Genomic DNA, 12,693 nt, shown 5'->3' with positions numbered 1-12,693 from the left:
CAGGCTGAATGTTGAGCTACCTGTTCATGATGAGGGGGGTTATATTTAAATTCTTGAAGAAGGTTACCAGTTAAAACAACTCTGGTCTGTTTATTAAGGCTAGGAGCTGCACTTCTTTGCCTGATTTCTATATGGGAAACGCATGTAGGAAGGTACAGAGCCAGTCAGTCTAATCTCATGATCCCACTTCTGCTGTTTATTTTGAAATGTAGACAAACAGTACCTCTGAAACATGCTCTCTTTCATGAGGCATCATTAGCATCTCCGTAGCCTGGCAGCTTCCCTGAAGTTGGCTGCAGGCTTGGACCTTGTCATAGGTGATGTAAAGTGCATTAAAGATAAGTACTTCTCTCTCAGCGCTGACTGGGAAACAAAAGGCTTCCTTTGCTTCTGGTCAGCATGCAGATCACAAACATGCTGCGAGATGGTGACAGTTTCTCCTGACGTCAAGGGAGGGCCATTGCCAGCAGCTCATTACACACACATCGTCTTGGTAATGCACCTTCTGCCTGTCGCTATAGCAACCCCCTGGAAAATTACCTCAGCAGCCACTAAAATTCATTTTTACAAATCTAATTACAGGTATAATTAACTTTTTAAACTTGGTCTGTACTATAAATTTGCTCAGTCCTATGTGGTTTGGTTTTGGGGTTTTTTTTAAAGTAATTTTACGCAATTTTGCCCTTTTTGTTCCTTTGTATAATGTCTAGCTGAGTGGGTACTGTTTGGGTGAGAGGCCATGTAGCTACCCTGTGTCTCATCAAAGTAAGACATTTCTTAGCAGGTGGTAAAAATAAGCTCAGAGTGCCATATAGTTAACACCTAAATGGCTTGCACAGTTGCTGTTACCTGCCCAACTGAATTCCCCATGGTAACGCTGGTGGTTACCTGCTTTTGGACTAGCCCTCAGGACAGACGCCAGGGTTTCCGATGTCCATATCGTTATTATAATTTTAAATTTTGAAGTTAATAAACTGAGGAAACATCTGGTTCGGGCAATTCTTGGCAACACTCTTTTCGTGGAAGTTCATTTTTATGACAAGTCTTGTGGTTTGTTTGCAAGAGTGCATATGTAACCATTTTTAGTGTACACTGAAGAGTTAGTTGCATTGCAAAGGCTGATTGCAGTATTTGTGCATACATTTTGAGTTAGGCACTTGTCCTAAAACATCCTGTGCATATCTCTTACGTGCCTTAATTTTTTTGTATGTGCACAGGATTTGTTTGCCCAGGTGAGTGATACGTTTGTCAGTACTTTATTTAGAGCTGCATGAGATAAGTGCTTTAAAGTCATGATGAATCATTTTTTTAATAAGCAGATACACAAAAAAGTCAATAAAAATCTTCATTTTCTTTCACTCTTCACCGATCTGAATTCAGAGACTTGAGACATTTCATGTAACCCTGGCCTCTTAAGTCCTCTTCTGGTTGCAGATAAGCCAGTGGAGGAAGTAACTCCACCCTGCTTTCCTGCTGGAGCTCATGGACTTCCCACACCTCAGGCTGTATCCATCAAATAAACTAGCTTAATTTGAACAATTTTGAACAATTTCAGTAGTGTTTCTTCACTATTCCAAATAATTTTGACAGAAATGGGTTATCAAGCCATTGCACAAGCAAAAGAACTGGCAGCTGGGGATGGGCAGAGGTGCAGCTAGAGTGGGGCTTGAGCCAGCACGGTTGAAGGTGGAAAAGGATTGGCATTAGCTAGCATGTTTTGATGTTTCTATTTAAGGTTGCTGCTTGCTAAATTAATTTAAAAATAAATAAACTGTTAGTTTAAAAAACTGTAGGATGCTCAAAGCCTGTGCTTGCAGTGCTACATTCCCCTAGTGATAAGAGAGTTTCTTTAAACTCTAGCTTTCATGTGAGGAAAAAAAAAGTTAAAACTTCCAACCCTTTTGGTATGAGGAAGATTTGAAAATATAAGTCTTTATTGTGGCAATGAATTAAACTGTGATAAACCAAATAAATTAAATTCTAAATTTTCAGTGTAACAGGACCAGCTATAATAGTAATATGTGAAAAATGTGTGGTCTGGTTGTATGTCTTTACATATTAAAGGTATTCCAGTTGTCTTTTCATTTTTTATGTAAATAGTCACCTGTATTCATTTACATATTCCCTCAGCATTTTGAAATAGTGAGTCAACTCAACAAATCAGTTATTCAGAAAAATCAGACTTGTCACCCCACCCCCCCAAATGCAATGCAAAAATCTACTTTTGTGCTTCAAGAAGAGAAAATGTCTTGGGTTTTGTCTTTGTAGTACTGTGGACATAGAAATACAGTGTTACACAATTAATACAAAAGTCATGATAATGTATTGAGCGTGAGTATGTTGATTTGCTCCCACTGGCATTTTAGGAAGATTGCACCTGACTGAAGAGAGACAATTCATTTCTGCAATATATCAAAAATCTTTGGATGTGGTATAAAGCAGTGGATACAATGGAAAAGACAGACCCTGATGGCAATCCCAATGATACATATTCTTATACAAACATAACAGAGTTTTTAAATTAATTGTGTTACTTTGTTTTAGAGGTTACATGAATTTTAAGAGCGACTTAAGGAGTTTTTAGTGATTTTAGAGTATCTTGAAAGGAACTTTGTGTTGCTGCTGCAGGCAAAGCTGTCAGTCTGATTTTCAGAAAAAAGTTTAATCCCCTTGAACTTTATAGCAGAATGTGAAGTTACATTATCCTCATATGTTAACAGGAAGTGTAACTGATCTGCAGAACTGTTAAAGTCAGTAGCAGAAAATAATCTACTCCTTTGCTTCAGAGCAACAACGCACAAACTTCACTAAAATCTGAATTCCAGCACAAGTAATTCTTCAGCAGAAATGTCTCTGTTAAAAAACAACAACAACAAATCAAAACTTAAAAGAAAAACATTTTTTTCCTACTTGAAAAGAATTTCATTGACTATTTGCTGTATGGTCACGGGGTGAAAATAACAATAATAAAAAATTAAAAGTAAGGTTGTGCAGCAGAGAACTGAGACATTTTCATTTAAGTAAATGGATACAATAATATGTTTATTAAGTTTCAAGTTAGAAGGAAATGTAGGGACTAAATGTCATTATTTGAAAACAAAAAAATACGGGATGTATTCTAAATTGCTTTCGTTGGACTGTAGATTCTGGTTATGATTTGTCAGTATCACAAAGATTTTCTTTTAAAGGATTTTGTGCATGCTGTCTCACTTTTTTTCTGTGAAGTACTCTTACTGGTTTTGATACTGCTTCCTTGATTCTGGGTTTGAATGTATAATTTAGGACACTTCTTAGAGAGCTCAACATCCTTTGATCTGTTAAGTGAAGAAATCTAGGAAAGAAATAGGACTCCATGAGGATGCATAAGAACTCTTCTATGCGCTGTGTAGGCTCTGTAAGGTGCTATGGGTGAAATGAGTGAGAAGGTTGCTGTTTAGTAATTGAATGAGCAGAACTTGAGCAGAACTGAATGAGAATGAGGAAAAGGTAAGTACTTTTTAAGGATAGATCAATGCTTCTGGAACTTAATGGCATCATTGATTTGTGTAAGAACAAAAAAACCCCATCTGCCTGTTTAATGGTTTCCAGTAATGCAAATGAGATCTAACTCATTGATATCCCTTTGCATTATTGCCTTTCTAAAATCAGCCAGATGCGCATTATAGTGTACTTTAGTAACATGTCCAGTGTGCTGATGGTGCAGAGGTGCAGTAACCAGGCTCACGTTGGAGACTACAGCTGAAGCTTGCCAAAGGAATGCAACAAGACAATTGTGTAAATGGGCCACTTATTAATTTATTCAGTAAAAATTCTCCTGCTCTAGTGAATACCACTGTAGCATGTAATGACCCACAATGCTTCTTTGAACCCTTCCAAAATACAGTCACAAAGCAAAACCAATTGGGGAGGGGGGGAAGAAGCTAGTTCAGGGTTTCTGTCAGTTTCTTACTGGATTTCATTCACTTTTTTTTTCCACAAACAAACTGATGATGTGCTTGTCTGTTCTGTTTATTGTGTAAAATACCTGAGGGCAGATGAAGTGCTCAGACTTTCACACCTTTTTCTTATTGGCAGAAACTAATCGGTGTTCTCAGAAAATATTTTTAGAGTAGTAGCTTCTGAATTATCTGAGATACATGGTTCATCACATCTTCCTAAGTAGGTGTAACTTTCTCACATTCAATGTTTACTGTTGGATTAATCTTTCATGAATAAAATCATAGTGAGGGAGATTTGATAATGTTTTTGGCTCCCTCCCAGACCTAACAAATTCTTCTGTGTTTTTGCTGTAAGGTGGAAATGAAACTGCTTTGTTTCTGTCACTGTTCAGGATAACTTGCTCTAGCTATTTCATTAAGAAATCATTCAAAGCATCTAGAAGAAGTCTTAACTATTTCTTGGGGGGAGGGGTGTATTTGAAAAGAGCACCTTCACTAACAACTACAAGGAAAAGAACATGTTCAGAGCCTAGTGATACTTCATCATCATTCTGTAAATTACAAGACCGTTGCTGTCCTCCCCTAGAATGAGTGAGGGCATCTGTAGGTTAATTTATCTTCTCAGTGGCTAACTCTAGGTCGTTCTTGTGCTGGGAAGTAACCAAATGCCCAAGAACTTAATTTCCTGCAGCAGTCTTTCTCCCAGACATTTACCACAGGGACAGCCGAAGCTGCCTGGTGCACTGATTTCATGAGACGTCCAGCTCCTGGACCCAAAAAGGCTATCCAACACACATTGGTACACATCTTTTCTGAAGCATCTTTTTTATGAGAATTAATTAAAACCTCGAGTACACTGGTGCTTTATGGTTGAAACCCACCATTAAGCAATAGCAGAAGAGTTTTGTGTTGTAGTTAATAAAACTTTACAAGCAATTTTATAGCAATTTCAGGTTATTTGCTAACCGACTGGGGTGTATTTCATGTACTGCAGCCTTATTAGCTTAAGCAGAAGTTTCAGTGTGAATGCAGGACTTCCAGGTGCCAGCAATCCCACTAAATAATCAGTGCTGCCTTCTGATAACAAGATCTGGAGAGTTTTACAATTGTCAGTGCGTGGTGTTTTCCTTTTTTTTCTTTTTTTTTTAATTTTATTGAATCTCCAGACAGTACCATTTATCCTCCTGCCATTTTGTAACTGATAATGATCTATTCTGTAACAGTTCACTGTTCTTGGAAGATTCATGTTTGTCTATCCATGTATGTGTGTAGATATTGCAGACTGAATATCAAGAAATATGTTACATATTCAAATAAAACTGTGTGGTTTTGTATTTCTCACACATTTTATAATATTACTTGTCTCTAAATTGCCTAGAATTGTGTAATTGAAAACTTTGAATCTCTGGTGAATTTACACATGAAAGCCAAGCAAACTTGTATGAGAAAAATGAGAATAATTATGCTACCCTTCTGTAGAAGTTACCTGAAGCTATAAAAGTGTACAGGAAGGGAGGATGGAGCACATTTTTATACTTTGTCCCCTCTTTTATGCCGATAATGCTCTTTTTTCTGTTGTACTTCTTCCTAACCCACAGCCCATTTCCATTCCCAAGTCTTCCTTTCTCTTTTCCTCAGTGGGATGATGGTGTCACTGTCTTGCATTCCTGTTGTTTCTCCCTGTCTATAGCTATCTTAATGATTTGGACCGCATAGCAGACTCCACCTATCTGCCAACTCAGCAAGATGTGCTCAGAGTTCGAGTCCCAACAACAGGGATCATTGAATATCCATTCGACTTACAAAGCGTCATTTTCAGGTAGAAAAAAAGTTTTAACACCCACTTGCTTTGTTTCTTTGTTTCCTTTTACATTAGTAATACCATGTATAGGATATAGGTTAAAAGTGCATAAAAAGCAATTATTCTATGTTTTTAAAATATGGGCTTGGTCATTATATTTTCATGTAATTGTCCACATGTAATAAGGAGCTGATGTTAAAGATGTCAAAAGGATGAAAGACAATTAGGTTTGTCTTTTTCTGAAGGTAGTTATTACTGATAGAAAACCTGCAATTCATCTTTTCAGTAATACATATCAAAGTTTCACTATGAATAATATTCTGAAAATACAATCATGTGTCCTCATAATTCTTGTAAATTATGAAATACAAATTTACCACTTATGTTGTTGATTTTTAGGCAGAAATTACTCTCCTTTTGAGAGAAATCTCCCTACTTGAGTGCAAGTATACTTGTTTAAAAAATAACTGAAATTGCAATTGCAAGTTAGACACCTGTATTTAGTTACACTGAGACATGGGATAAAGTGGGAATACACTGTGAGCAAATTGGAGTTTTAATTTTGGATATTAAAAATTTTAGTAGATACATATTGTGTTCTATTTGTCCCTTAAAATGGGGCAGCTTTAACAAGTTGGGAATTTTGACTCTGGTAATTTGGGGGGGGGGGGAAGGCAAACCACCAAGTCTGTTCTGTTCACATCTGTTTCTGCTGAATATGCAGGGCATACATTGCTGAATCATGGCTCATGAGACCTTTTTATGTCACAAATCTGAGGGGTTTGAGACCCACAATAATTTAAATACAGAAAACATAGCAGACTTAAAAGCAAATATGATTAACTGTCTACTTATAACAGAATCCATTAAAAATCAATGGAAAAAATCATTAAGAAAAACAAATCAAACTCTGTTTTCAGCTAAATTCTTGAATTTTGTTGTGTGTGTGCTTGTGTGTTTATCTGTTAAGGTATTCATGGAGTTGATGTGGATGTTAATTTTGCAGAATGGTGGATGTAGGAGGCCAACGATCAGAAAGAAGAAAATGGATACATTGCTTTGAAAATGTCACATCTATCATGTTCCTAGTAGCTCTTAGTGAATATGATCAAGTGCTTGTGGAGTCAGACAATGAGGTAAGCAAGCATCAGCAAAAAGCAGCAGTTTTAAAGTAAAAGTAACTTCTCTTGTCCAGTCCCAGATGTTTTCCAAATGCGTCTACCAGCAGTCATACACAGCTGCACCCAATGGAATGAGAAGCACTACAGGGATCAAGAGGGGAGGAGGGAATCAATCTTCAAATATGGCAAAGCTGATCCGCTCCATGGAGGTTTCAAAGAAACCTATCTATTTTGTGTTGAAGGGGAATACAGTTGAATACAGAGAAATGTTCTTAGTGTAGCTATTTATGCAGTTAGTGTTAATGTAGCAGAGCCACAAAAATAGGTCGTGGAAATGAAGACAAAATTTATAAATTCTTTGCTAGAACAAACCCTAAAGTAGTAAACTTCATTCCTTTGACTTAAAGCATAGGATGTATATTGTATTTTTATTTCAAAAAATAACAGAAGTAAGAAAGTGGATGAGCTGAGGGGGCAAAGCACACTAATACTCAGTATTTTGAATGCAGTTTTACAGAGTGGGGAGGCAATTTAATGTTTAGATTTTTTTATCTTTCCTGAGGACTATTTTAAATTATTCATCAAACTTTTATACTCACTGGCGTTGTCCTATGGAAGTCTTTTAACACATACTTACGAAAGTTAGGTGAAAAAAAAGAAAACATTTGAATGTTCTTCATGGCTGCATACATGTTGTTTAAGAGAATGGTTGGCATAACAAGGTAAAACAGATGTCCCTGGACATTCATGTTTGTATGCTGAACTTTCTTCAGGATTCATTTTTTTAATAAAGTCTAGGACTTCTCAAAGCTGTTACATTTATAGTCTTTCCATAAAAGAAAAATACTGTTAATGTGAGTTATATAATCAACTATGTCATTCAAAGCTGAATTTAAGAAAATGATGATGTAATCTGCACCAACTTCATCTCTTGCAATTTTGAAAGCTAGACGTGTAGATAAAAAGACAACTCGGTCAAACTTGGCTCACTTCAAGCCAAGCCAGAAATGGTTGTATCTTTTTCTGTTTGCATTAGTCTTTTGTAGCCACAAAGTCAACATAGAAGTATTAAGTATTTTAATTATACAAGTCAAAACAAAATATATTGGAAATCAAATACAGAAAAATTAATTATGATAATTTTCAAATGCTATTCTAACTATCAAAAATAAGCTTCCAAACTTTCTTATGTTAGCTATTTATCACTGTGTTTTCATACTGTCGGTCTCACAGGGAGTAGTTCTCGTAGGAACTGTCTCACAGGGAGAGGTTTACTAGATTCTGATTCCCTGTTGAGCGTGTCCTGTTCTAGATAGGTGGCTTGCTCAGACACTTGCTCTCGTTTGTCAGATAACTTCAGTGTGCATATCATAACTTAGAGCATCCTTACTGTAGAAGGTGGAGCAATATCTTCCTAGGCTGAATCATTTGGAGTATCTTGCTCTGTGTTCTTGTAAGCTAGAAGAGTTCACGTGTTGTGAACTGAATAGGACATCTCACTGAAGATTTCCTTTATGTTCTGGGCTCTCCAATGAAGTGATACCTGAAGCTGTGATAGCTTTTCTATAACTACTTTTCAACTATTATGAAGAAGATCACTTTACTTGTAAAGCTGCTTAGATTTTTCAAGTTTTCACTTTCAAAACACTTCTTGGAGGCAAAAGCTGTAAAACTCCTCATTGTCTTGCAAAATGGTTCTTCCACCTCACTGCTAAACTATGTTTCTTATTAACAACAGTGGAAAACTTCTGAACCCTTTTGTCTTTCAGTTTAAAGTATGTTCATAACTTTAATTCAAACCAGTTTTTATTTTCAAGTCATACATGCATACATACCCTAGTAGCACGTTCCAGCAGCCTTAGGCTTGTATTACTCTAGGTCTGGGATGGATCCAGACTGTCTTAGAGCTAAGCACCCATCTGGACAGTTTAGTTTTGGCTTTCAGCAAGCTGAAAGCTATCTGTCAAGATTTTGTTGGTATACCAGAGAACTGCTTCCTTCCCTTCCTTTTTCCCCTTCCCTGTATCTCTAAACATTGCAGTCCCAGAACACATGGGAGAAGAATGGGTTTATTTATTCTGCATAAAGCAAAGTATAGTTTGTCCGAATGTGGGTGTGGCAGAAATACAGGAAAAGGTTTTAAATGTGTTAGTTGACACCTTGAATTAAGAAATATAGCCCCAAAAAAGATTTTTATTCTTCACTGGGATGTGACAAGCTCAGTAGGGAAGACAGTAACTTAACTTGGAGACTTTGGTAATCAGCCAAGACATACTTTTCACACTTATCTTTAAATTGTGAAACAGTATTAAAATTATAGCACCAAAGTGAGTGTGTGTCAGTGCCCTACTTTCTTTGTATGCCATCAGTGTGATACTGTGATAGAATCTGATCCTTCTTTGATCTGTGTGCCTCTTAATGAAATTAAAAGATCTGACTCGACAACTTGCAGTGTTCTGCTACTCCTTTTGCATGGCCTGATTAAACAGTATGACTTTTGTAAGATGGCCTACTTTCTTTTTCTAATTAGTCCACTGCATGTTATTGCCTGAAGTCTTTTTCCTCATAGTATGTTTTTACAAAGAAAACTGTGCTTTTTAATCATCTGTGGCATTCTTCTTAGTTAATAACATTTTTTCATTAATCTCAGTTTCATGAGTAAACATAAATCTGCAAGAATTATTATTTGCCATTTAGTGCAGGTATGTTCATGTGACCCTTCATCATTATGAAACTGGTTTAGAGCCCTTAAGACTCTTGGTTTGTATTTCAAGATGTAGTGCCTGATAGACTCTCAGCTGTAAATCCATTTGTTCCCTTGTTTATCTTATTCAAGAGAAACAGATTTGAATTATAAATCAGATGAGGCTATACTGAGTTGACAGACTTTGCTAGTGTCTCTTCAGGGCTTTTACTTACTGGGTATGTGTGGGATTGAGCTGGGAACTGTTTCTGTCTTCATGCCCGTGGAGGAGTTTAGTATTGAAAGTTCTGAGAAATATAACTACTCTGTAAGGGGACATCATACATAGAAAATAAGACAAGTATTCAGACTGCCTGGTATTCAGAGTCCTGTGTAGAATGACTCTTAAGTGATACATCCATGAAATTGCACTCCCATGACAAAGATCTGCAGCTAAAGAGGTGTGGGTTTCAGTCCTGAAGAAAAGCACGCATGGCTGCCCAACAGTATTTTAACTATGATTCCTCTAACAGGCAGTACTCAGAAACAACATCATCTCTCCTCTCTTAAGTATGTGTCTAGATCATACATAACTAAGCATCTGATTTTGGTGCATAAATACAAAATTAGAAGAATTGTTAAGGACAGTATATTTAAACATATCGTTCAAAAATTTCAGACGATGTACAGTTTTGAAATGCCTTTCTCTTTTTAAATATATGTAAAAGGAGAGATAGCTAACTGTTCCAAATTCTGCCCTTAATAAAACAGTAAGTCTGTCTAGATTCATTGGTGGAAATCAGGACAAAATTTGATCCAGAGGACATAATATGCTAATTACATTAATAGTACTGTAAATTAAGTAAATCGTCCCTCAGTCAGATATGATGTGATGAAGAACATGTTACAAGTTAAATTATCAGATACTTGACCTTTTCACTTTTTCAGAAAAGTCTGACAGAATTAGAGGTGAGACAAAAAATGAAGGAATCATCTCTCTGGTAAGTTAGTTTATGATGTATTATGTCCTCTAGGTCAGGCTTTTGCTCTGTATTATTCCAGCAGATCTGGAGAAATTTGCAGTTTTATCAAAAAGAACAGTTTAGAACTTTTCAATTTTTAAAATCAATTTGTTTTCTTAAATAAAGGATTTTTTTCTAGATAAAGTGTATCAATCCATATTCCAGGATATGCTGCATTTAAATATGTATCGCAGGTAGCTCTTCTAAACATATAAAATCTCATGGTCTCAGTGCAATAAATGCAAAAATGAGTTCCAGCTTTATAAGAGAACCAGTAACCACTTGCAGTTATGGAAGGACTGGAGACATTACATACCTGTAAAATCTGGTTTCATAAAAAAGAGATTTTCATTATCTTTGCAGAGCTTGTTAAGTACTTCGAAATGGCAAAATAAAGGATGGTATTTATTGACGCTTGTACATATTTTTCTTCTGCATTAAGGCATATATGATTTCATATAGCTTGTGTAGGTCTATGGTGGTTATGAAAATGTGGGCTTTTTATAGGTAGAGTTCCTTTTTTTCTGTGCTCCCAGAGGAAGAACAGAAAAGACAGGATGCAGTTTCCTCAGTTCAGCTAAATTAATGGATTAATAGGCTAAGAGAATTTTTGAAAATTTCTAAACTATCAAAAAGCAGATACTGTCTTTCCTGAGGTATCGTCAGAGGCTGCAAAGCTACAGAGGCATTGGACAGCATAAAGTACTCACTATTAAAAGAGCATTTTTAGAAGTAAATCAGTATGAGTATTTTGAACATCCATTGCACAAAATAAATTGGGGGAGAAGTGCCAGTTTAGATTATTTTGGTCAGAGCTGATACATTTTGGTTTAAAAAAAAATAGAAATACAGTTGTAAAATGTGAAGTTTTAACAGGATTGGAGATAAATGTTGCTAATACTTACAACTAATATTCCTTCCACTTTGACTTTTGAGTAAGGAATTTCACTAATGCCCAGCATTATAAATACATACTATGTATCCTAGATACATATGAATATCTTATATATGCATCTCTGTGCCATAGGAGAACAATGATTTTTTTCATTATTTTACTTGTTAAGCAGTTTCTCTTCACTGGTGAATGAAACCACGTATAAAAGAACCATTGAAGTGCCTCTTCCTTTGTTAAAATAGTAACATTAATATAACTTTAAAAACATGTTTTTCATACGGTGGTTTATTTGCTGGGTTTTCACTGACCTTGAATAACAAAGCAAATAGAACCTATTTTTCTGTTAAGGTCTAATTCATTTATATATCCTATCCAGACAGGTAATTTGCAACCCTTTGAAGAGGTTTATTAAGAACAATTATTGATTCTTTTTAATCGGAGATTCTTGTTAAGTAGAGTACTGCTCTTTTTTTTTAAAAGCTTTTGTTTTAAACCTTTTTTTTAAGCTTTTGTTTGTTTTTTTTAAAGCTTGTACTATGTCTTAATAAATTTTATTTAGCTGCAGCCAAAATCGTTAGTGTTAACATAATAAAGTGTAACTGAATTTCTCTTAAACCAGTATTTCCTTCCCTTTAATCATCAGAATTGTCATCTGATTTGCATTAAAGCTTTATAGAAAGTACCACCTTATAATTCATGTATTTACAGGTTTGATCCCAGATTGCAGTTCTTGCTGAAAATGTTTGTAATGTATGAAGCAGGCTGGAATGGCTTAAGAATTATGAGGTTTTACAATAATAACAAAACTGATTCCTTGGCTTAAGAAATCCTAGACACATGCCTTCAAGCTATGTCTAATATTACCATTACTTCCTGTGTGTCCTCCTTTCACACATGTTAAACTATTATCTAGGTTCTATCTTTTCTGTGATCTTGACAAATGCCATATTGCTCAATGGACAGCCACAAAAATGATGACATAAAAATAGTTTTCCCAGCTTCTTGCTTTTGCCTTGTGTTCATCTGTCCACTGGCTTTCACTTCCTTATGATGTGGAACCAAATGGTTTGTCTGCTTTAAGGGCCTGCATCATCTAACCTGGTATGATAACCAGGTTGAATCTTTTTCGTGCCGGTCTTGATCAGTCATCTTTAAAATATTCCAACAAATACTTTTGCATGTGTTACCATTCTCCTCATTGTGAACGGGAGTTCCCCAGAGACTTGCCTAATC

The 12,693-nt window shown here is 35.9% G+C and overlaps 1 protein-coding gene across 2 annotated transcripts in view; it reads left to right on the top strand.

Annotated features, from left to right (window-relative positions):
- Positions 1 to 12,693, top strand: part of LOC104316875 (guanine nucleotide-binding protein G(q) subunit alpha) — a 137,183-nt gene that overhangs the window by 104,590 nt on the left and 19,900 nt on the right. For both annotated transcript variants that reach the window (XR_011323292.1, XM_069776697.1), the window contains exons 4-5: positions 5,629 to 5,757; positions 6,746 to 6,875. Coding sequence is in view for 1 of the 2 variants with exons in the window: in XM_069776697.1 (XP_069632798.1) it covers positions 5,629 to 5,757; positions 6,746 to 6,875 (259 nt within the window). In the remaining variant the exon portion in view is untranslated. The remainder of the gene's footprint in view (positions 1 to 5,628; positions 5,758 to 6,745; positions 6,876 to 12,693) is intronic.

The sequence above is a fragment of the Haliaeetus albicilla genome, chromosome Z, assembly GCF_947461875.1.
Source record: "Haliaeetus albicilla chromosome Z, bHalAlb1.1, whole genome shotgun sequence".
NCBI lineage: Eukaryota > Metazoa > Chordata > Aves > Accipitriformes > Accipitridae > Haliaeetus > Haliaeetus albicilla.
The sequence above is the reverse complement of the archived record's forward strand: the minus strand, read 5'-3'. Positions and strand labels throughout refer to the sequence as shown.